General features: G+C 49.6%; 1 protein-coding gene across 3 annotated transcripts in view; it reads right to left on the reverse strand.

Moving 5' to 3' along the window:
• Positions 1-24,189, reverse strand: part of SMURF1 (SMAD specific E3 ubiquitin protein ligase 1) — a 103,614-nt gene that overhangs the window by 4,312 nt on the left and 75,113 nt on the right. The window contains exons 4-17 of one of the 3 annotated variants that reach the window (XM_036014454.1): positions 22,991-23,124; positions 22,778-22,843; positions 21,443-21,518; positions 19,858-20,099; positions 19,036-19,120; positions 17,384-17,530; positions 16,112-16,310; positions 14,255-14,358; positions 7,827-7,941; positions 6,399-6,577; positions 5,186-5,323; positions 4,266-4,386; positions 3,798-3,999; positions 265-340 (exon numbers count right to left, since the gene is read on the reverse strand). In XM_036014454.1, the coding sequence (XP_035870347.1) occupies positions 265-340; positions 3,798-3,999; positions 4,266-4,386; positions 5,186-5,323; positions 6,399-6,577; positions 7,827-7,941; positions 14,255-14,358; positions 16,112-16,310; positions 17,384-17,530; positions 19,036-19,120; positions 19,858-20,099; positions 21,443-21,518; positions 22,778-22,843; positions 22,991-23,124 (1,884 nt within the window). Of the gene's footprint in view, positions 1-264; positions 350-3,797; positions 4,000-4,265; positions 4,387-5,185; positions 5,324-6,398; positions 6,578-7,826; positions 7,942-14,254; positions 14,359-16,111; positions 16,311-17,383; positions 17,531-19,035; positions 19,121-19,857; positions 20,100-21,442; positions 21,519-22,777; positions 22,844-22,990; positions 23,125-24,189 lie in introns of all 3 variants that reach the window. The other 2 variants (XM_036014453.1, XM_036014455.1) reach the window with 2 other exon arrangements.

The following is a 24,189-nucleotide window of genomic DNA, read 5'->3' on the forward strand; positions in this document are numbered from 1 at the left end:
CTCAGGGCCCAGGAAGGTCAGACAAAGGGAAGACCAGTAAGACCCACTCAGAGGCTACAGTTTTCCCGACGTGTGCACACACGGCCGGGGATGAACCCGGTTTCACGGGAGAGACTGTTGACAACCTTCAGGTATGACACGCTGCCAAATGCTTGTCCCTGTGGACCCTGGTGCCATGGCCGCCAGCTGTACCTGGGACGCAGCGCTACAGTCAGAAGCAGGTGAGAGAGTCGTACGGACGGGCACGCCCCATGGCGTCCTTACCAGGTGTGGGCCTTTGGGAGGTTGTCCGTGTTCGCGTCGATGAGGTGGATGGTGAACAGCCGGGGCCCTGCAGCGCCTGTAGAACCTTACAAGACAGCATTCTAGTTACTGCGCTTCAGAGGCAGAGCCTGGCCCACACCGACCACCCTCAGCCCTGCCCCAGGGTCCTGGAGGTCCCGCAGCAACCGCCTGGCCACCTGCCTGGCCACCTCAAGAGGAACCCCAGACATCTGGACAGTCACGGGCGGGGGAAGCAAAGGCTGGTGAGACCACCTATGGCCCTCCCCTATTGTAGGCATTTGAAGGGTGAAACCCTCCATAACCAGGGATTTTTTTAAAAACAGAAATGTCGGCACTTCCAGGCAAGATGGAGGCATAGGTGGACACACCGTACCTCCACACACAGCCAAGATTGGAACAACAACAATTTAGAGGCAGAATAACACCCAGAACTGACAGAAAATTTATCTGAACGGAAGTCCGACAGCCAAGAAGTTGAAATAGACCCATTCATCCAGACCGGTAGGAGGGGCGGAGACGAGCAGCCGGGCTCGGGTCGCGAAGTGGAGAAAAGGGAGGGTTGGGCACATAAGGCAACCGCGAGTACATAAGGCATCTGGGGAGTGCAAGATCGCAGCGGGTGGACCCTGAGTACGCAAGTGGCAGCTGGCAGACCCGGTGAGGTGGCAATTGTGGAGCAGGGCAGAGCGAGCAACCCAGGATCCCAGGGAAGGGACTGAGGTCCCACGGAGAACGGAGTTACTGCCATTGTTCCCTCTTGACCCCGCCCCTACATACAACATCACAACATAGCGACTGGGGTGCCCTGCCCTGGTGAACACCTAAGGCTCCGCCCCTCACCGTAACAGAAGCGACCAGACCCAAAAAAAAAAAAAAAAAAAAAAAGAGAGAGAGAGAGAGAGATATCTCAAACAGGAGAACAAATCAGTGCCCCAGAACTCATCCTTTTGAGCCACCAAGAGATAGTTAACCTATCAGATGCACAATTCAAAACACTGGTGATCAGGAAGCTCACAGAATTGGTTGATTTTGGTCGCAAATTAGATGAAAAAATGCAGGTTACCATAAAAGAAATGAAGGAAAATGCACAGGGAACCAATAGTGATGGGAAGGAAACTGGGACTCAAAACAATAGAGTGGACCAGAAGGAAGAAAGAAACAACCAAACAGGAAAGAATGGAGAAATAAGAATTCAAAACAAACAAGGAGAAGCTTAGGAACCTCCAGGACATCTTTAAACGTTCCAACATCCAGATTATAGGAGTACCAGAAGGAGAAGAGGAAGAGCAACAAGTGGGAAAGTTATTTGAACAAATAATAAAGGAGAACTTCCCCACTCTGGCAAAGGAAATGGACTTCCAGGAAGTCTAGGAAGCTCAGAGAGTCCCAAAGAAGTTGGACCCAAGAAGAAACACACCAAGGCACATCATAATTACATTAGCCAAGGTAAAAAATGAAGGAGAGAATCCTAGAAGCAGCAAGAAATAAGGGGACAGTAACCTACAAAAGAGTTGCCATCAGACTGTTAGCTGATTTCTCAAAAGAGACCTTACAGGCAAGAAGAGGCTGGAAAGAAGTATTCCAAGTCATGAAAGACAAGGACCTATATCCCAGATTACTCTATCCAGCAAAGCTTTCATTTATAATGGAAGGGCAGATAAAGTGCTTCTCAGATAAGGTCAAGTTCAAGGAGTTCATCATCACCAAGCCCTTATTTTATGAAATGTTAAAGGGACTTATCTAAGAAAAGAAGATAAAGAAAAAACATGTATAGTAAAAGGACGGCAAACTCAATTATTAACAACCACACCTAAAGCAAAACCAAAAGAAACGAAGCAAACAACCAGAACAGGAACAGAACCACAGAAATGAAGATCACATGGAGGGTTAGCAACAGGGGAGTGGGAGGAGGAGAGAGGAGGAAAAGGTACGGAGAATAAGTAGCATAGATGGTAGGTAGAAAATAAACAGGGGGAGGATAAGAATAGTATGAGAAATGTAGAAGCTAAAGAACTTATGACACATGGACATGAACTAGGGGGGAAGTGGGTGGGAGAGGGTGCACAGGGTGGAGGGGAATGAAGGGGGGAAATGGGACAACTGTAATAGCATAATCAATAAAATATATTAAAAAAAAACCAGAAATGTCTTGCAGGCAGAAGAGGCCAGGGTGGAACAGAAGCAGGTCCACAGGCACAAAAACTCTCCAGGCAGAGGCGCGATGGGAAAGTAAGAGACACCGATGCCTGCGGACAGCATCCAACGGAGCAGAGGCAACTCCTCTCACTCAGACACCCTCAAAATGAGGGGAAGTCTAAGGGGTTGCCCAGCCTTTCAGCATCTCTGGGCCACACATTAAATACACTGCAACATACAGTGACCACAAAACAATGTCATCGTATTTTAAGTTTACGACTTTGTGTTGGGGTGCATTCTAAGCCATTCCAGGTGCATGCGGCCCGTGGGCCACAGGCTGGCTCCCCATGTTTTATACATGAAATATACCTGCTATCACTATTATTATGCCAAGTTCACTTCACTAAATTTTAACATATTAATATTCTTCACCTTACTCCTTCTGCCAGGGTTATCGAGCAACAAAGATCTGAAATGCCGCAAACTGCAGGGCCAGGAAGAAGCCTGCGGGGGCCTCCCCACCGCTCGTGGCTGTGAGCCCTGCGACCTCTCTCAAGGCACAGTCTCTGGGGCATCTACAGACTGTCCTCCTCCACTCCAGACGAGTGAGCGCGGGCCAGTCGGCTCGGCGGGGACAAGCGGGTACACGGACACCAGCCAGACGTGAGCCTGCCAGGCAGCCCATCTGTACAGGCCAGGATGCTGAGCACAAGGGAGGCCGCCAGGAGCCAAGGACCCACGTGGTCTGCCGATACTCAGGCCCAGCCCCTCTCTCCTGGACCTCCAGATGAGTCCACAGTACACTTTAAAAACTGTATTTCTTTCCCTAAACCTATTGTTCTTTGTCCCTTCCCTCTGTCAACCAATTCCGCAGAGGAAGGAGAGGTGCTGGGCTCTCTGGGCCCCATCTCACCCAGGTCATGCCACACTCAGCCCTGAGTGGGCACCAAGCTGGCCAGCACGTGCCACCACCGCCACTGCTGCTGCAAAGGCCTGGGTCCCAGGTGGCATCCCGCCTGCTGCGTCACTGGCTTGCTGAGATCCTGGGAAAGGGGGCTGGAGAGGAGGAGCAGCCCCTCCTACATATTTACAGATACTTTCATTTCTGCGTGGGTAAAGGGGAGCAGAGCCTTGAGGGCTGAGAGCTGGCAGAGACCATGGCAACCAAGAGGCCAGCAGAGCTGCAGAGCTACAGAGGGAAGCCTCGGCCCCTGGGAGGAAGTGCCCCCCACCGTCACGTGAACACCGCCACAGCACCGAGCACTGGTGATCACAGCACCTCCGTCCGGCTGCTCCCAGCCGTCTCAGGAAGCCACCCCCACCTTGTATCCAGTGCCGACTTGCGGCGCCAAAAGCCCCGCCGCCGCGTCAGTCACCTTGCAACGCCTTGAAGCCCTGGAGTGGGACGCGAGTGGACCCCGTGACGAACTGCAGGAGTCTGGCCCTCCGCTCCTCGTCGAAGGCCTCCACGGCCTGCCAGAACCACCTGACGACACTGCTGTCGGCAGCACAGTGCTTCAGCCTCGTGTTGGACTTCCAGTCGCTCACGTCTATTTTATCCAGGCCGCCTATTATCAGCTGGGAGGGGTTGAAGGCGAGTTACTTCTGACTGGAGGAACCAGCATCAGGGCGCCACCTGGGTCCAGCAGACACCTGGCCTCATCCTCAAGGGCTCACACACCCCAACTCGCCCTCACAGCCCACGTCCACCTGGGAGACCCGCCGAGCGCCCGGGCCTGCTGGGAAGCAGCGCAGGCCTCTCCGTGCAGCCAGGCTGCACACCAAAAACGCACGTCCCGCTGGGGCCCTTGGCCATCGCTGGGCTCAGCCAGTTGAGCACATACCTCTAGTTCCTTCTGGTCAAAAGGCTTCAGTAAGTGCTGAGGAATGAGTTCGTTAAACCCCTTCTGAAGAGCCAAGAACTGGGCTTCAATTCCTCTCATAAACCTCCAGTTGACATATAACCTGGAAGAAAAATTCACACGTTGGAAGCAATACCAGTGGTTTGTGAAAAAGCTTTTTCTCCATTAGTAGGTTCTGACATCTGCTGAGTCTAATTCCTTGCCCACCCAGCCTCCTCGAAACGCACCAGATGGCAGTGCCTGACCTAACGTACAGGCTAAAATAAACCACACAGGGCCTTATGGACTCTGATGCATGGCTAGAAATGGCAGCAGAATCTAACGCGACCTGTCCCAGCAACTGCCAAGATGTGAAAGTACCATGTGGTTGAAAACAAAACACAGGACCCCGGGAGCCCAAGCTCAGAGGTACCCGTGTTTCCAAATCTCCACTGTAAGAAACCAGCCCCCTACTGGCCATGTCTGAGGTGGGAGAACAGACTACAAGGGAGCAGACATCTTGGAGATGGTCTCCAAGACCATCCTTGGTCTCCTTTTCCTTGGTCTCAAGGAAAAGTCTAGGCTGCCTCCTCTCTCCTGTGCTCTGGTACCGTCACACACAGAACCAGGGGGGTCACCTGAAAGTCTGCCCCCCACTGGGGCTCCACGGTCCTTATTCTCCCTTCACCAGGTCAGCCCTGGTCCCATCAGGGCCCCCCCACACAGAGCTCCTACCGCTGACCTGACGGTGTCAGGAAGTCTCTTCTGTAAGGGGACTCTGGTCACAAGTGCTGGTGGGGACAGGTAAACCGCACACAGCAAAGGGGTCCCCACAAGCAAACGTGAACCCAGCTGTGACTCACAATAGCCCTAGGCACCTGGGTGTCCCCACCAGTGACCACCAAGGCTCCCCAGAACATTACCGGACATATTCTTTCTTGTTCTCCTCTGTGACGGGAACATTTCGACCATTGGGTTTCAGTTCATGCTGAAGAATCCTCCCAAAAGCATTGTGCTCCACACAGAAAGTGTGGTCGAGGACAGGGGTGATATCGTTCTCTCTGTTGAAGTTAGGACAGAAGACGGATGTCAGACCTTTGCCACCGCCCAGCAGTGAATGGAACATCAGATGGAACAATCCGGTAGAAAGACAGAGAGAAACAGCGTTTACTGACTGCCAGGCCCAGAGAGGCGCGCCTCAGGCGGGCACAGAGCTCCAGTTCCACGTGTGTCCCCGACTCTGTTTTCCCTTTCATGGGGCGGGGGGGGGGGGGGGACAGTACCTCTACCCACCTATGACTTTACAAGGCACCTGGCTGCTTTGAAAATAGTCCACAAGCAGAAAGAAGGGAGACATGAAAAGGCACGTCCACCTGCAGGAAACACACCCAGGAAACGCCGTCCCCTTCTAAGGCAGCCTTGTCAAGTCAGGAGTTCAAAGGAGCCCTTGGAAGTGAAAACTGGCTCCTTAATTTGCCGTATTTCTTAAAACGGAGTGAAAGACTCCCTACAGGATGAAGTCCCTAGGCCCCCGCCGACGACCCATTTCAAGCCGGGACGCACGCAGGGCGCAGTCGAGAGGCCTGACTCCTGTCCACTCATCAGCTCGCCCTCCCTCCCGTGAGACCGGCCCGGGGGCACCAGTTCTCCATGGAGCGGGGCCTCCTGCTTTTGAGTGTTCAGGACGATTCTAAAATAAGGCGACTGAATGTTGATTTTGCTTAAATACTTTCTCATATCAAAACACTTGAAACAAGGTACTAACTGCGACGCTCGTTTTGCTTTTGACACATTCCCTCTAGAGATTAACTGGTGACACTTCAGTGTCAAAAACCAACCAACCGCCAGGCCTCAGGATTAACACAAATGTTAATAATTCATAGAAATAACAAAGGAACTGGTCCACGAAAAGAAACTGGACAAACATCACGAGGAAAACAAGTCAATTAAGTTAAGTATTTTTCGTTAAACCTACTTTTGTATTTCCGATCACAAAACACTAGTTTCTTTACTTCTCTTCTCCAATTTCACATCCACCCCTCAAATGCACACACACACACTCACACTCAGAGCACAAACGTCTTCTGTGTCTGCTGGGACGAGTGCTCCGTCACTGAATGGCAAGTCAGTACTTACAGAATCCACACTAAGCTCTTGTGTAGTTCAGGGTCCACCGATTCCAAGTCGGAGAGCTGGATGGGTTTCCCCAGTAGCTGCTTGTAGAAGGGAACTGTGAAACCGCCATTTATGTAGTGTCCGTGGAACACAGCCAGGCCCATGATGCGCCCCACAAAGTGGAAGTAAGACAGATGGTCCTGTAGGGGGCACCAGAGAACACAGATTCATTTAAAGAAAGGGTCCAGGCGGTAGCTGCAAGATCTCTCAGGCTTCTTGGAAGAAGTGTCCAACTCAGTAAGTCTAAGGAACAACATTTTATTTGTTCTTAGTTCAAACACCTTTTCCTCAGAATTGCTACATAATTTGGGGGACCCAATGCAAAATCAAAATGCAGAATCCCTTATTCAAAAATTATTAAGAGTTCTAACATGGCAGCAGCAGAGATCAAACTGAGCCCCGCCCCCTGAGTGGGCTGGTGCCCACATGCAGGGTGGCACTCCCCACTCCCTTACATGAAGAAGAAATAAACTGAAAAGGGCAACTCCCCTTCTTCCTCTGCCCCCCTCCCCGACCCCCCCCCCCACAGTCCTGCAGGAAAGAAGGAAGTCAAGGAGGGGAAAAAAGAACAGAGAGGAAAATAAGCATGAACAATCCAAGTAAAAGAACCACTTAAAAACCAGAGTTCTCTGTTTTAAAAAAAGATTTTATTTGTAGAGAAAGGGAAAGGGAGGGAGAAAGGGAAAGGGAGGGAGAGAAACATCGATCAGTTGCCTCTCGTACAGACCCAACCCGCAACCCAGGTATGTGCCCTGACTGGGAGTCGAACCGTGACCTTTTACTTTGTGGGAAGAAGCCCAATCAACTGAGCCACACCGGCCACAGCCAGAGCTGTCTGGTTTTTAACTAAAGAGGGAGCCTCTCATATTTCTACTTTCGGGTTGGAACCATAACCAGATAATCAGTCACACCTGAAGGCTTGCAGAGGGGGAGCTGGGCTGCAACGTGCACGGCGCAGTGACCGCAGGACACGGCCCTGAAGGAGAGCCAGCCTTGGCTTGGTCGCCCCCCTGTACCCACTTACTCTTCTCTAAGACAAGCAGCTACAAGTGGCCACTTTGTAGCCAAAGAGGCCACTATGGCAATATTTCAGCTTTGACCGGGAGGAGGACAGACTTTGATACCATGAGCCACTTCTCAGAATGACCACCGAGCATCGCCTCAGAGTCCCCTCGCAGGGCAGGGAAGTGCTGAGCACATCAGCAGCCCAGGGGCCCCCGTCACTAGGAACATGGGTGGAAGTCATCTCAACCCAGCGCTCGCTCTACCAATCGGTGTTCTGTGTACCGCAAACCCCAAGTCGGTCCACAGTGAATAAACCCAAAGCTGAGGCTGAAACCGAAATCCCATTAGAAAGAAGTCCCAACCTCTTCACTCACTCACACTTACAGGGTTGATGGACGAGTCCGGGTTGATCTGTAGCGTGTAGATGTTGTCCGTGGAGTACTGGAAGAGTCCATAGTACGGGTTCAGCATCTCGTGGCACAGTAAATAAAGCCACTCCCTAGGAACAATACAACCACAAACAAAACATTTTATATGTGCTCGAATTTCTAGTTTTATATCATAACAAAAGGACTGGGCCAGTAGAGGCCAGCACTGGTACAAACCCCGGGCTGCGAGAACACAGTTTGTACAGCTTGGGAATATAAGCCTAGAGAAGAGGAAACTCATTCTGAGGGTATCAGAAATGGTTTTTCTGGCCAAAATGCCAACAGCTCTGAACTCAGAAAGAACTGTGGTTGGCAAGAGTTATACTTGTTGGGGTTTTCTCAGCTACTTCAAAAAGATCAGAAGCTCAGGTGATGATATTAATGGTGTGGTTATAACCAAGGAAAGTGCAATACAAAGCAGTATGACCCTACTTTTACTTAGAAAGTGTGCATACAGGCACACACACAAAAAACACACACGCAGAGCACACAAAAAATGGGAAGGACTTACACTAACATGTTGACAGTAGCTAACTTGAGAATTAGCACTGAGGCATTTTCACTTTTTTCTTTTGCTTTCTAGTTTTCAAATTTCTGATCGATTGTAACATAATAATGTTTAAATAAGGAGAAAATATTTCACAGTCTAGAGAGGCAGAGATTGTTTAAGAGTGTCTTTCCCCTTAAGTTTTTGTCCTACTAAACTCTTTTTTTTTGCCATTAACACTTACCATGTTTATAATTAAAACCCAGTTTAAAACTTACATATTAATTGTAAGAATTTAAAATCTGGATGGGGTGTATAAGAATAAAATTATTTTCTGAATTCCTTTATGTTTGAATCATTTCTGTATTTTAAAAAAAGCCCAAATTAGCCCTGGCTGGCATAGCTCAGTGGATTGAGCATGGGCTGTGAACCAAAGTATCACAGGTTCGATTCCCAGCCAGGGTACATGCCTGGGTTGCAGGCTATAACCCCCAGCAACCACACATTGATTAAAAAAAAAGCCCAAATCAAAAACAAATTTAAAAAGCACTCTAAATAGAAGCCACACGTTCTGACCACGGTGGCCAGGCTGCAAGGAGCCTGGGTGTGGAAACCTCACCCACCGAGACACGGGCGGCTGCTCAGTCTGCAGCCTTTTACTCTTTCCGTTCACGCTCTTTTCAAAGGGATGCATCTCATTAAGGTAGCAGCCCCAAATTTTATTCTGGATTTCTTTACTCTTTCCAATAGAAAAGACGGAGACTTGAGAAAGATAGCAAAGGACAAGCACAAATGCGAATAATCTAAGAAAACAGAGAGATTTCACAAAAAACCATTGGGCCAGAACCAAATTAATATATCAAACTCCAAAGAACGAAAAAGGCGCTGCCCAGCAGATGAGACTCCAACTATTATAAAGTCTCTTGACTAGAAAGGCAGAATCTCCCAGTGACAGTCCTTTGATTCACCCCCAAGTTTGGGGGTTTGGATTTGAGAAGACAGGGACCTGCAGCTGTCTAGACAGGAAGTGACTAAAATACACACAAGCATTCTCACAAAACCATGGACCAGGGAAAGAGGCATACTAGGAATGTTCTAGAGGTGAGAAGGGAAGAAAGAGCTACACTGGCAGGAGAGAGAACAGAAATGGTTCAGAACCAAACTCTGGGAAACGGGTGCAGACTGGCTCTCGGGGAGCAAAGGATGCGCGCGTGCATGCAACTTTGGCCTCTCCCTCCTGTCCTGACAGGCGTGCTCCCACTGGGCCTGAGGAGGAACCCGAGGGCTGACACGGCAGCGCAAGGTCCAACCAGAGGAGGCAGAGCCGGGGCCATAGCTCCTACTGCCGGGGCACCAAGGTACTCGAGCAAGCCACCCAGCCCATTGGCATGTACACGACTCAGTAACTATGGAAAATGCAGAAGAACAGAACTCCTTCCAAACTAAACCAAGCTATTCACATGTGTGCTCAGGGCTATAAAATACCAGCCATGCAAAGAAATAAAGGCAGACTGAAATGGTCTGAGACACTGAACTCTTAAGACATCCTGAGACTGTGAAGGAAACCGCGTGGGCGTGGGAGTGGTCCGATCTGCGTGGTCAGGGCAAACGTGGATGACCAAGTGTGAAGGTCTGCACCTGGAGGGGGACTGAGCGCCCAAGCCGTGCCAGGAAACAGAACGTGCGACCGCGGGCAAATGGGAGTCACGTCTGCCAAGAGAAGGGTGGCTTCCAGAATCGAGACTGAGAAGACCAAGGAAGAAACTCGGGGCAGTCTTGGAAGGAAAAATACTTCCCTTAGACGGCAGCACCCACGTGGGCTGGGTTAGGAAAATGCGGGCATTTTTCCACACCCTCATCCCGGACCACTCAGAACGACCGAGCAGCAGGAGGGTGGGATACAGGGGAGCCAGCAAAGGGGAAGGAGTTAGAGGAGTGGTTCTGTTCTGGCACCAGAAGGCACATCATGACTTCTCTTCTCAATTCTTTTCTTCCGGCTGCAGAAAAAAATCTCATCTCTACCCAGAAACCGAATGAGACCTTGTTATACTGCTCATCAGAAGATAATTTTGCTCGGGTTGCTGCTGCAGGGCCAAGGGTTGGCCTGTCTTTCCTGAACCGTGACGTCCGCGGCTCGGGCACCCTGACCCCTGAGGCAGGGTCACTGTGACATGCCCATGTACAACGTGCGGCCTCCTTGGCTGCATCTACCAGGCTCAGGAGTTCATATGGGCTTGTATGATTCTTTGTTGCCTGAATCACATCAGACTGACAACCGCTTCCACAGGGGGTGTAGAGGGGACAGGGAGCAGAGGACATGTTACTGTGCTCACAGCTGTCTTCCTAGTACCCGGCAGACTCCAAACGTAAACGTTAATGAATAAATATAATGACTATAGGGCATACAGACTATAGGGGAATTCTCCTTCAAGAAGATTCAGTCACACGATAGATACATCACTTCATTCTTTTGTTTTATAGTTTATCACAATAAAATTAGATGAATAAGTAAGCTACGGTGATTTAAAAAACAAGAAAAAAATGCTGAAGCACTGGAAGAGAAGTTGAGGAAATCTCCCAGAAGTGGGGGTGGGCGGGGTGTGTAGAGAGGAAACAAGGATGGAAAAGCCAAAAAATGGCAGACGTAAAGGATCAATCCAGGGAACCGAAAATCTGGGTCGCAGGCATTTCAGAAAGACTGAAGAAAGGAAATGGGGGGGGGGGGGGGGGATGGAATCACAGAGCAGTCAGCTTCGTTCACTGGGCAGACATTTATGGAGCCGAGTACTCGCCGGGCGTCAGGTGCTCTTTCAGGAACAAGACCAAGCTCCCGGCCACAGGCGTGTGTCTGCTGGAGACAAGACACGAGGAGGAAGCTCACCCGGGACCACACGCCGGGGGTTTATCGCGTCTTTCAGGGAAGGCCTCTCTGAGGGCAACCGAGCAAACGGAGGAACAAACGACGTGACATCCTGGGGATGAGCTCCAGGCAGAGGGAACACTGAGGGCAACAGCCCAGAGGCCCGGGGAACAGCAGGAGGGAGCGGAGTGGCGAGGCTCCTGGCCCACCAGACACGGACACTGTGGGGCAGTCGGTGGGATGGGAGGCCTTTGGGGCTCAGGTTCAGGGGAATGACTTGGCTGCATGTTTAGAAAGATCACTCTGGCTGCTGCTGGGAAGTGGCCTGTTGAGAAGAGTGAGCCAGCAGGAAGGTAAGCGAAGAGACTACAGCAGCAGCCAAGAGCGAGGCAGAGGGGGAGGCGGGGGGGAGAGGTGCAGGGGCAGGGAGGGCAGGATTCTTCAGAGGGACCACAAGGCTGGGACAGGCACTGGGAGGTGAGCTAAGTCCCAGGACAGTTAAGGGTGACTCCACAATCCGAACCAGAGGAACCAAGTGGGGCCGTTCAGGTAGGTGAGAAAAGACTGGCGAGGAGCTGGTATGAGAGGGGAAGTTAGAAATTTTGGACTGTTAAGTCTAAGATGCTTTAAAAATATTTAAGGAGAGACAAGAGGCAGTTGGGTAAAAAGGGGTGGGGCTGAGGGGAGAGATACACTGGCGTATCACTGGCACACAGACAGCACTGAACACTGCGGGACTCAGCAGGTGCACCCCAGGGCACAGGGGGCCCTCGCTCAGGACTGAGCTGGGAGGCAAGCGGAGGGGCAAGGGAAGGGAGGGAAGGAAAGGAAGGCAGCCACAGGAAACAGGCCTGGGGGCGAAACAGGGAAAATCAGGATGTGATGTTTGAGGGGCCAAGTGCAAAACTGTTTGGAGAAGCAGCGAGTGAGCGCCACTGACAGACCAGGTGAGGCAGAGACAGGGGAGACACCAGTGGGTCTGGGGAGATGTGCTCGTGGGCACCTTGACCCAAAGAGCTGCAAAGGGCAGAAAGCTCTGTGTGGAACAGGGTCAGGGGAAACTGAGGGTGTGGAGGCAGGAACAGGGATGCACACAGCTCCGCTGAGGGGTTTTGTTGCACACAGAACAGTGACACAGGGCTGTGACGGCGAGTTGCACATTCTTGGACACATTTTTGTTTGTCCTGGAATTTTGAACTGCCTTTGCTTTATCATCTTTATTGCCTCCTTAAAGCTCAGACAGGAAGGGGACATGGTGTCCAGGGAAGGTATAGAGGGTATGTTTGCTTCTTTTAAGAAGGGAGTCATTGCAGCACATTCGTATGTGGATGAGACTGGGCCAAGAGAAAGGGGTGTTTTGAAGACAGGAGGTAGATGCAAACCGAGAGTAGAAGCGAAGGGCCTGGGGTGCACTGTGCCAGACGGCAGCCCTGGAACAGGAACCTGCCGAGGCGGGTGCAGAGCTGGGCTGACAGGATGTCTGCTGGTGCTGAGAGACTCCTCAGTTAAAAACGCAGAGTCAGCAGCTCAGAGTGCTGCTGGGGGAAGTGAGGCTGGAGAACTGACAAAGAGAAGAGCAGAAGAGACCAGGCCAGGCAGCTCAGTTGGCTGGAGTGCCATCCTGTACACCAAAAGGTTGTGGGTTCGATCCCAGGTTGGGGCACATACAAGAGGCAGCCAATTAACATCTCTGTCTCTCTCCCTTCTTCACTCTCTAAAGTCAGTGAACACATTCTTGGGTGAGGATTTATAAGAAAAAAGAGAGAGAATAGGAGTGACAAGAGAACTGAAACCTCCCTGAGGTTGTAGCCATTGATGTACAGAAAGGCCAGCAGTGCAGAAGTGTGTATTGATTTTTAATTCTTAAAAATAAAAGGTAGACAAACATGAGATACTTAGTTTTGGATACAAAACAGAATATAAATCCTTTTTTTTAAGACTTATTTATTTTTAGAGAGGGAAAAGGAGAGAGAGAAATACAATGTGTGGTCACCTCTCTCATACCCCCTACTGGGGACCTGGCCTGCAACCCAGGCATGTGCCCTGACTAGGAATCAAACTGGTGATCCTTTGGTTCACGGGCCGACACTCAGTCCACTGAGCCACACCAGCCAGGACCAGAATATAAATCTGAACCTTGACATTTTACAAGTAATATCACAGGTGACAGAATGCGAGACAGAAATGGTGGAAGGTATGCTGAAGGGGAAGTCAGGAGTATTACTATCCTTTTCTTAGGAAAAATAAGAGGTCAAGAGATAATGCCTCCGGTTGATGAACCAAAAAATAATAGCAAAAACACATTATGCAAAGTTATAAAGATAACGACAGAAGGTCTAAAAATATTGATATTACTAACCAGGAAAGTGGGAGTGTTAAATTAGATCCTTACCACAATCAGTCCATCCAGTTCACCTGTGTCTGTGACCATAAGTCATGAAATCAATAGATATCTGAATTTGATCAATTTGGTGATACAAAAATAGCTATTAAAATAAACAGTTGAGAGCAAAAAAGCATTATCTTAAAGGTGCCAAGAGGTAAAACAGGAAATAGAAGCTTTTCATTATTATATAGCCCATTTTAAAAAGTTATTTCCATAAATTATTTTGACCAAAGTTTCATTAAAAAAAAAAAATTCCTTTGACACAAATGCAACACTCCTGCCTTCTCCCAGGCCCAGGAGCCCCGGAGCGGGAGAGATGGGGCGCCCGCCCTGTTACCAGCAGGAGTGGGCCCTTCGTGGTTCCGAGTCCATCATTCCGGAGGAAGAAGGGGTTGCGCGTGGAAGCACAACCCTCATTTTATAATAAGGCGGCGAACGGCGAGGGCCATGGGCATTCTGATGGGTTAGGGCAGGATGCCGGCGCACTCAGGCACGCTTGGTCTAGGGAGCCCGCTGAAGGTGGCATCTGAAGCGCTGGCTGTTCCAAGACGAGCACAGAAAGGAGGTGGTAACCACCTTCTCTCTGTACACACTTTCTCTCAGCTACACGGAAGTCCACGCAGGGAACGGGTGAACAAATCAGCGTCTCACCTCGCCACTCCACCATAATCCAAACCTTCTTCCCCTCGGAACTTCACCATTAGTCGCTTTTTCAAGTCTTTCGGTCGCATCTTCATTATCTGGCGATAAGACTCCTATATGTCAAAGTGACAGTTTTAGAGAGAAGAGCCTTTCTCATTCTTAATGTAATAAAAAAGAAAGGGTACTGATAATGGAGCCTGATTCAAAATAAACATTCATTCAAAGCCAAGGTCTATCTGGTTTCTTTTCAGAATGTTTATACTACATGGGGCAAAAGTAGGTTTACAGGGGGTCATACAGAAAACACAGTAATTAAGAAATGAAAATGGGAGAACAAACGCTGTGTTCTGCTTCCTCACAACTGCAGACCTACCTTTGCCCCACCCCACACTCATCAACTTCCCCCCAGGTTTCTGGCTAGCAACCCACAACAAAACACAGGTGCACCAGGCCACACGGCGCCTGTGGGAAGTGGTGTGAGCGTGCTGCTGGCACACACGCACCCATGACTTCAGGCCCGGCCTCCTGCTAGAGCGGGTTTCCCCCACACAAAGCAGCTTCAGTGTGTCCTGTGAGCACTGTGTGCATTTCAGCCCAAACGAAGACAGCCCTAGGGAGTGACGGCTAAAAGGCTCCTGAGCCTGTTTTTACGTCTGAAGTGAAAAATCGCACGACTCCCACTGAGCCCAAAAGCAAGAAAGGGTCTGTGTGAGACGTAAAGCAGCGTACTCAACATGCAGAAAACACGTGGTCGGCCCAGTGTTCCCTCAGAGGCAGCATTCTGAGTAGAACCAGCTAAGTGTTTGTGGATGTTTCCAACTGATAGGGCACTTCAGAATCTTTTCCTGCTCTACATTTAATGTAATTCCAACTCTGCCCTCTTGAGAGGGAACGAGGAGGTGGAGTAGAAATGATCTGGCAGCAAAATGTCAATAATTCAGCTCTCTTCTAACCCTGGGGACCATCTAAGACGGCTCAACGGGCCACCTGGCATGTCGGGGGAGCCACTCGTCCAACCTTGGCTGCACATGGGGCCCATGCACGGCCTCTGCGCAGGGAGGAGCTGGGCACCCCAGCCTCCCTTGGGGACTGTGAGCCAGGGAGAGCCTGTGCTCAGTTCTCATCTGGTCCCCTTCTCCAGGGACGGGTCACACCTGCCAGGGATTCCACAGAGCCAGACGGCTACGGCCCCACACAGTGGCTCACAGTCCCCAAGGGAGGCTGTGAGCCACACAGTGGGGCTTCTACCTCACCATCGTGTCCTTGAGACACAAGCCCTGTCTGTGAGAGGGTCCTGCCTGATCAGGGACCCGATCCCACAGGGGCCGCATGAGGGGCAGAGCACTGCCAGGAACCATCTGATCTCCCTGTTTCTGGCAGAGACAACGAGGGGGAGGCTTGGCCACTGAGCTGGAGCAGGCAGTGCCACTCGATCAGCTTTTGTGCGAGGCCGCGGCAGAAAGAACAGCTGGCTCTAGGGACCGGCAGACTGCCGGGACAGACGATCAGCGTGACGTGGATAAGGGAGTTTACAGAAAGGACTTAGTTGCATTTGCTGTGTACATCTCCAGGTTTCTACCTCGGACACCATCTGAGTTTTTACATTTTTTACCACGGGGGAAACACAGTTCCCTCGCTACACGGGCACTGGTCCTAAAAAAACTCTGCATTTCACAGAGCAATAAACCCAACACCTGAAACAGCAAACAGAGCGAAAGACTCGCTGAAATGCAGAAACTGCTTACAGAGTGGCCGCTTTGAGCACCTGAGAAACCAAGGGCTCTCCGGGGAGAGTCTTTGGGCCGCGCCACCTCTTCATTGAACACGAACTCAGTCTCTGCCTGTGTGTTGCACTACATCCCGTACCTCAAATATCTCCTCTCTGGAGACTTCGATGCGGCAGTGGCCAGCTTGAGGCTGCTGCAGTGACAGCTCGTGCCTGAGGACCTTCAGCTTCTGAACCAGATCTCTCTCATATCTCTGAGCAGGAAGCTCCTCATCCTCCATGGAGCCCTCGCTGGGCAACGGCAGAGGCTGGCTGGGCTCCTTGAGTTGGCACTGGTGACTTGAGAAGGACAGAGCATCAAAGTCACTCCAAAAGCAGTGGCCAAGGGGCTGCCAGCAACGCCCCCCACACCAAGGGGGGCAAGAAGAGAGCTTGTTGCACAGAACTAGGAGCAGGCATTTTTCTCTCTGATGCACAGACATGTAAAAGCTGCTGGTGAACACCACCAGCCCAAACACAGGTCTAGGGTACTGCACAGGAGCTACCCCACTTCCAAGCAGTAGTTGAGCTCACGCACTGTCGCTGCTCTCACTGGGACAGCAGCCGGTGTCCATCACCATCTGGTCTGCATCTGAGACTGACCAACGTGCTGGGGGTCGTGCCTCAATGGACAGCATTAAATGGAGTTGGCGTGAACCGTTTTAAAAACAGACTGCAGTGGACAGGGGCCCATGTACAAGAGCCAACGACTCAGTGAAATCTGAGGGTAACCCATCCTCATTTTCAGAACCAACAGATTGCTAAACCCACTCGTTAAAAGAAAAATCTCAGTAAAAGAAAAGGACTAGTACCAGCCAATGGACAAAATGGCATTTGTCTTGTCCGAATTTTGCTGCTAATGTCAGCTGTCAATGAGAAGAGCCATGGGGACGCTTATGCTCTGAGAACACAAGAAACCTGGAGCATAGCGTGGGAGCCAAGACGATGCCCAAGTCCCAGGCGCCAGGAGCGACAGGCACGGGCAGAGGGACTGACCGCGGCAGCCTCTCTAGGCGGGGACGAGTGGGCACTAAGGGAACCTCACTCTCCTCGCCTCACTCGAGAGCCATGCATTTCACCACAGGGCTTCAAGTGGAAGCTTCGCTGATGAGCCTGCCTGGCCCTGCCTCTCGGGGACTTTCACTCTGGCTGCGGGCACAAAGACAGCAGCAACAGCAGCAAGACAGGGCTCAAGTGCTGCTGCAGCCACCTCAGGGGTGTAAACATGCAGCCGCCACCGAACAGTCACCATGATTGGCTCGTGCTTACTCCCCACTAACAAACAACAGAGTGGATAAATTAAGAAAAATATTAGTAGAAAACATTAAATGATAAATTTAAGAAGTCAACAAAGATTGTGTAAAAAGTCTTACTTCATGATATGGTGTAACCTTGGGTCTGTAAACTGGGTTGTTCGGTTATTGTGGTCTACAAAATAAATCCTCCCAGAAACTGTACTTCTGACTTCCCAGCCTGGCGGCAGTGGTCCAAGTTCATCACAATTCACACTGTTAAGGTCTCTGCCAAAATGGAAGATACAGGGAGGTTTGTTCCTCTGAGTACAGAGGTGCACGACCAAAAACTTCAGCAAAAGGAACCACGGGAGTCCCTATCAATGGGGCCACGTCCCAGTTCTGCTAAGAGGGACAGTCACGATGCTACTTACACCAAACTCACACCGAAACCAGGCGTCTGTGCTGCAAGTGGCAGCAAAATCCACCAGATGAACACAAAGCTCTCAGACCCTGTAACCACGAGAGGGAATGTGGTCTCCACGGGGAACAGCACTTCTCACACTGCAGAGGGCCAGGCCCGGAGGGAGCGCACAACGCTGCTGCAGAGCTCCCCAGGCCAGAAAGGCGGCATGCTCGGTGAGTGAAAAGCCCCAGACGGCGCAGGGTCTCTAAAGCTGACGGGGGAGTAGGAGCCCACCTTCGGTGTCTCACGGTTCTAAACTGCTGCGCTGGGGAGAGGCATTCCCATTCTTTAGTTGGCTTTGTTAAGTAACTGTTTCTAATTTCAGCCTCCTGATTAATTATTTCAATGTGATCCACAGTCGTCTGGGAGCATAGCACTAGTGACCAAGACGCTTGTCTAATTAGTACAGAAGCCTGGCGTTTTCGACTGTGGGAACTGAAGAGAACCTAATCCATCTGCACATAATAGTTCTAGTCTAGTTATAGATGCCGAATCTTAACTTCAACACAGGCTGGAAAATCAAAGGCAGGAGGCTTTTTCTCTAATGAACAAATTATGAATAAAAAGAAAATGAGCACTACTAAAAAATTGTATTAGGTAGTAATGCTATTCTAAATTTTTTTTTAAAATTTTAAAGAAGAGCAAAGCAAAGAAAAAAGAAACAGCACTCGGTCCTGGGGTGGAGGTGAGCTCTCCGGCCTGGGCTCAGATGTACGGCCTCGAAGAAGGAATTGTACAGAAGAGCTTCATCTCCCCCAGAAGTGGGCCCCAAGGGGCTGAGACAATAGGGACAGGACAGTAGAAGACAAGAAAGGGTGACAGAGGCTCTGTATTTCCTTTCTAATGCTTTATTACGGAAAAGTTAAGCATATAAAAAGGTAAAGAAACCATAGTGAATAATGAGCTTTAACAATTATCACGTCCTCGTCAACCTGTTTCAGACATGCCCCTCTGTTCACTGCCCCAACCCCAGCAAAGGAAATCCCAGATGCCATATCATTTCATCCAGTAATATTTGTAGTTTAAAAACTGAGAACACATCTTGAAGAGGGGAGGCCTTTTTGGGTTGCGTGGTCTGGTTTCCAGATTCAAGACTGCTTTCTAAAGGACTTGTGTTCCAGCAGCTGCCGCCCAACCAGGAGGAGGGCCTGGAGGCGGCAGCAGAGCTGGGACTCATCCGGAGAGCCCGAGGCCAGACCCTACGGCAGGCAGGCATGCTCTCTGTGCTGCCTCCCATCCAGGCTTACATCTTCCACCCTACGGGGTCCAGTCGGGGATGCAGGCAACTGCTGGAAAACTGGCCTAGGTGCACATTTGAGAAACCTACCTTGGTATCCGGGGGTCGTGCCACGTGCTAACTCCAGTCTGTGTGTGCAAAAAGTAAACTTGCCCCTGCACTGTTGTTCTTTGTTCTGTACAGGAAAGTGGGGGTTGAGTTAGTTACATTCAATCTCAAGGAGAGTTTTCCCTCAGTCCTCGGAGCACAGAGTCTAAGCTTCCTTTCAACATTGTTTAAAATCACCCAGAAAAGGGATGGGAAGGGCAGTGGGGTCGCAAACCCCAAGCACGCTTGGGCCTGTCTTCCTTCCTCCAGTTCACATGCAGGCAGCAGTGCTCCAGTTAGCCAGAGCCCTGGACGGCCGCGGTTGGTGCATCCACCACCTCGGCACCGACTTCCCCTTGACCTCTATTACCTGCACATGCTCACCCTTCTGGTATGATCTGCCACATCCACACCACATTCCTCCTTCATTAGGTTCTCCCTCTATGGTTGTCCAATGAGCTCTTCTTTCCAGTCTTCCCCCATCCTGTCCTCTCCACATTCAAACCACAGAGCACCAGAAACCCCCTCATCCAGCCCACTCACTGTCCTGATCTTCCTGGATATGCACGCACCTAAAATGTCTGCACAATTGCTAAACTGGGAGACTGGTGCAATTGCTGACAAAGTCGTGACGAGCAAGATTTGTCTTTTTCCACTTTGATCATCTTTTTTCCCATCACTCATCTTTACACCGACACAACCATCGCACACACAGCTCTGCAGACACCCGTTAGGGCCTGCAGGGGTCACTACAAAGTGTCTGAAAACTTAAAGCTCTCTGAAACGGTGTACAGAATGCTCGGGAGAGAGGGCCAGTTCTCTCACCATAACCCTCGGGCAGTTCTGGTGACTGGTGGCCGTGTGGTCGGTTCTGCGGCGTCTGGAGGGACCCGCGGATCTCAGGGTTTCGAAGTCGCTGTGCCTGAAGTCTTTGATCTTGACTTGGGGACTCCCCAAACCTGCAGTTCCCGCCCCCTGCAGCAGCACCGGTACTGTCTGTGTAGGGGGCAGGCTCTTCCATGAAGCAGCTGAGTGGCCGTCCGGGCCCCGAGTCTTCACACACGGTTCTGAAAGGGGCAGAGCACAGCACACGTGAGCACACCAGCTGAGGACAGGACCTGGACTTTCAGCACAGTGCTCTCCCAACCATTTATTCTGCTTTTCTTCAGTAATTTACAGTGTCCCAAGTGCTTAGCTTCTTAAATCCATCCCGCCCTATCTACATAGACTTTTTCACGGGAACCAGTGACCAAAGGGAGGCACAGGTAAAGTGCCCTCGAAGCACCTGCAGGATTTCACCCACAAAGAGAGCTCACTGACTGCAAAAAAACCATCCTTGGACTCTAAGGAGCTCGTGAAATGAGATTTGATTTTTCCTTATTTAAAGTCAAAGTCAAATACTCTATGTTACTTTTTATTTTCCTCTTTAATAAAACTCCTGGTTACATAAAATATTGCAATGACTTTAAATATAATCTTCTTCACCCCCTGAGCAACTGTGAAGACAATTTACGCTAATAGGCTGTTCTCCCTTACAAGCAATGCTTCTGAAACCAGCCCCAACAGTTTCCCCTCGAGCCCTGAAGTAGTCCAGCATATTCCTCTAGAAGATAAAGACTTTTTCCATCATCATGCCTCAGAAATGCACATCAATCTTTTAAAGATCATCGAACACTAGCCAGTGTTCAATGTCCCTGGTCATTTGCCTCAGTCGGGATCCAAGTGAGGCCCACACCTGGCATTCAGTGGCTTTGCTGCTTACAGTTTTAATGATCAACTCATGGGTTCCCTTCCTTCTTCGTGAGCTGCTTATTTTTCCAGCACGTATTCGAGAAGACACTGGGCTGTCTTCTACCCTCTACTGAGGGCCAACTTCCAGTTGGTGCTGGTTGCATACCCTTGAGATTAGGCAACTCATTCTCCTGTCCCCCGGATTTCCAAGAGGAAATGTCCGATTACCCATAATTATCACCCAGCTTTGTTCATTCATTGGGGATCACAAAATTGTGACAGTGACCAATGAGAGTTTTCAGAGGTTTTTTTAAGTGTTTCAGGGTTTTTTTCTCTCCCTGTGTCACGATGGACACGCAACACTCATCTTTAACAGATTTGATGTGCACCAATCCATTAGTTATAATTCTTACTGATGCTCAAACTGGTCCATCTTTGGCCAGTGGGAACCTCTTTAAATTGGATCCTCAGTCTTCTGGGCACAACCCCACCCATCTTCACAGCTTCCTTTACAAACAAAGGAACTGATGCGAGTTTCATCCCAAAGCCCTTTCCTGCATCCCAAAGCCCTTTCCTGCATCTCAAGCACTGAGCACGGGAAGAGGCGGGAAGGGCAAGCACGGAGCGCGGGAGCCCGCGGCACTGAAAGCAGGGCGGGCGCCACCACGGGGATACGTACCCTTCATTTTCTAACAGTCCTCTGCAGTCTACCACAGACCCGCCAGTGCCTATTCTGTCTCGTGTCTGTAAACTGACTAAAACAGAAAAGAATGCCTTGCATTAAAATCCAGGAGCATTTTATGCAGCTGTCATTACAGTGAGCCATTGCGAATGCGTAACTGATGCACAATACTGTTTTTTAAAAGTGAGGCATGTGCATAAACATACACACACATATTCCTAAGCTCTCAAGCAGGAAGCATGTTATTCCAGTGGCTACGAATCACCACACACTGCCTGGAACATGCCCAGTACGTGAGGAGCAGAATGAGGTGCTATGTTTTTCACACTCTCCATAATATGACAGAACACAATATTCACTTCCTCTGAGTCACCTTATTCTTTATGGAGACTTTGCATTACATTTAATAAGGACAGAGCGAGCCCTTTCATTATTGCAAAGTCTAGAGGACTCCAAGCATTTTATTCTTGGCCACTACTATGAACAACAAAGACATTTATAAAATTGTTTCCAGTTATTCATTTTTCCCTCCACAAAGAAAAGAAGAAATCACAAACAGAGAAGCACTCAGTGAGAAGTTTTTCATTATGATCATTTTTAGGGTGCACACTCACTCTTCATTTATCTTGGGTCGAGTCTGCATGAGACAATACCTCAGAGACTCGGGGTCACTCTGGTGTGCTGCTGAGACACTGCATTCTCCTTGACTCCTCGCAATGCACACAATCAGCACACAACATTTCAGAGTTGCCCTAAAATGGCACTAAAACCTGGGTGGATGATACGATGGGCTACTCAACAGATAAATCACTTCTGAGAAGTTAGCACCAGGCAACCCTCTGGAGCATTAGCACATTTAATTTGTCCATTCTAAATCATTCAGTCCTCTAATTCTGTAAAATCATATTACACAGAAGTCTTCAGAAATCACTTTTGCTTTTTACATATCTGATGAGTTTTCCTGAAGAAATCATTTCTCAGTTCTTGCATAAATGGCCACCATTCTTATCATCTACCTCTGGATAATACAATGGACAACAAGTTAATTATCCATTCTGTGATGATTAAAATGACATTTAAAATTATAACTCTAAATGCTGTTGTTCCTAAGTCATTTTAACTCAACTCTGAGTGACAGGTTGAAGAGAATTAGATAAAATAATAAAAACCACACAAGAGCAAACTTCTCAGTGCTGAAGAGGTGACCCCCACATGAGGTTTGTCCTTCAAAGTACGTCACCGTGTCAGTGCTTGTGTAAGATTTCTCAGTGATGGGAGCTGAGTGTTAGGTTCTGTCAAAGCATCTCTTTGTACAGATGAGAAAGCTCTTACCCACTATTTGGCCGCGAACTGCGTCAGTATCTGAGGGGTTTAGTTTGCATAGATCCAAACGCTGGTCTGCAAACAAACAATTCAAAACTTAACCCAGGGGAACGTTAACCAGGGAGGAGGGCAGAATTCTGCATTCAGTATTAAAAGAAAAAAATGACTCCTGATAAGCCTTCTTCAATTGCATTAAGAGGCAGGAAAGCGTTTGGTTCTTACACCCAGTGTCTTTGAGTCTGCTGATGGCGTTGGACAGCAGCCGCACACAGCCCAGGAAGCCAGCCCCCTGCTTCTTGTGGATCTTCTTGTGGTTCCACACGCTGATGGTTATGGAATCGCTTTTCCCAACATATCTAAAAACAACATGCAACACACTTTTAATTGTGCTTCTGAATTATGACAGCCCACTGAGATTTTACCTATTGACTCGTTCCTACAGAGGAACCCTTTCAAAATAACGCTGGTTCTATATATCGTGTGTAGCAGGCACTCAATAAATGTGTATCTGCTGACTTCAACGGGCTGGGAAAAGAACTAAAACCAGTTACATAAGAAGCAAACACAGATAACCACATAAAGTAATAATCTTGTAACAGAGATCTGTTATATTTTATTAGATCCAAAGGGCGATGACATGATTCATAAATTCCCAGCAATGTTAGGCTTACTAGTTTTTTTTAAAACCTCACCTGAGGAGAATTGTATTGATTTTAGAGAGACAGGAAGGCAGAGAGAGAAAGTGAGGAAGAGGGGAGAGAGGGTTGGAAAGAGAGGGGAGAGAGAGAAACATCAGTTGGCTGCCTCCCACCCCTCTATGCTCCCCAGCCAGGGGTGGAATCTGCAACCAAGTTATGTGCCCCAACCAGCAACTGAACCCTTTCAGTGTCTGGGATGGCGCTCCAACCAACTGAGCCACCGGGCCGGGGCAGGCTTACCACTGAACACGGGTCCACAACAGAGGCCTGCCTAGGAACCCCCAGATCCGTCCACAGAACCCCAGTGGGCACGAGCTCAGACATTAACTCCACCCCCGCCCCCCATCCTCTCAGTGCGGGCCAACCACAGAGGGCAGCTTCTGGACGAGACCTGCCAGGCACTCTCCAGGCCCCTCGCGGTGCTGCAGTGTAACTGGCAAGTGAGTTTTGGAATCCAACTGCTAAAAATCCCACCCAAATGCGGTACCATCTGGTTAATAAAAAACCAGATTTAGCGCGGGCTGGGAACCAAAGTGTCCCAGGTTCGATTCCCAGCCAGGGTACATTCCTGGGTTGCAGGCCATAACCCCCAGCAACCACACATTGATGTTTCTCTCTCTCTCTCTCTCCCTCTCCCTCCCTCCCCTCTCTAAAAATAAATAAATAAAATCTTAAAAAAAAAACAATAATTGTGCAGTATTACTTTGACAAAAGTTTCCTAGC

This window comes from Phyllostomus discolor, chromosome 13 (assembly GCF_004126475.2).
Source record: "Phyllostomus discolor isolate MPI-MPIP mPhyDis1 chromosome 13, mPhyDis1.pri.v3, whole genome shotgun sequence".
Taxonomy (NCBI): domain Eukaryota; kingdom Metazoa; phylum Chordata; class Mammalia; order Chiroptera; family Phyllostomidae; genus Phyllostomus; species Phyllostomus discolor.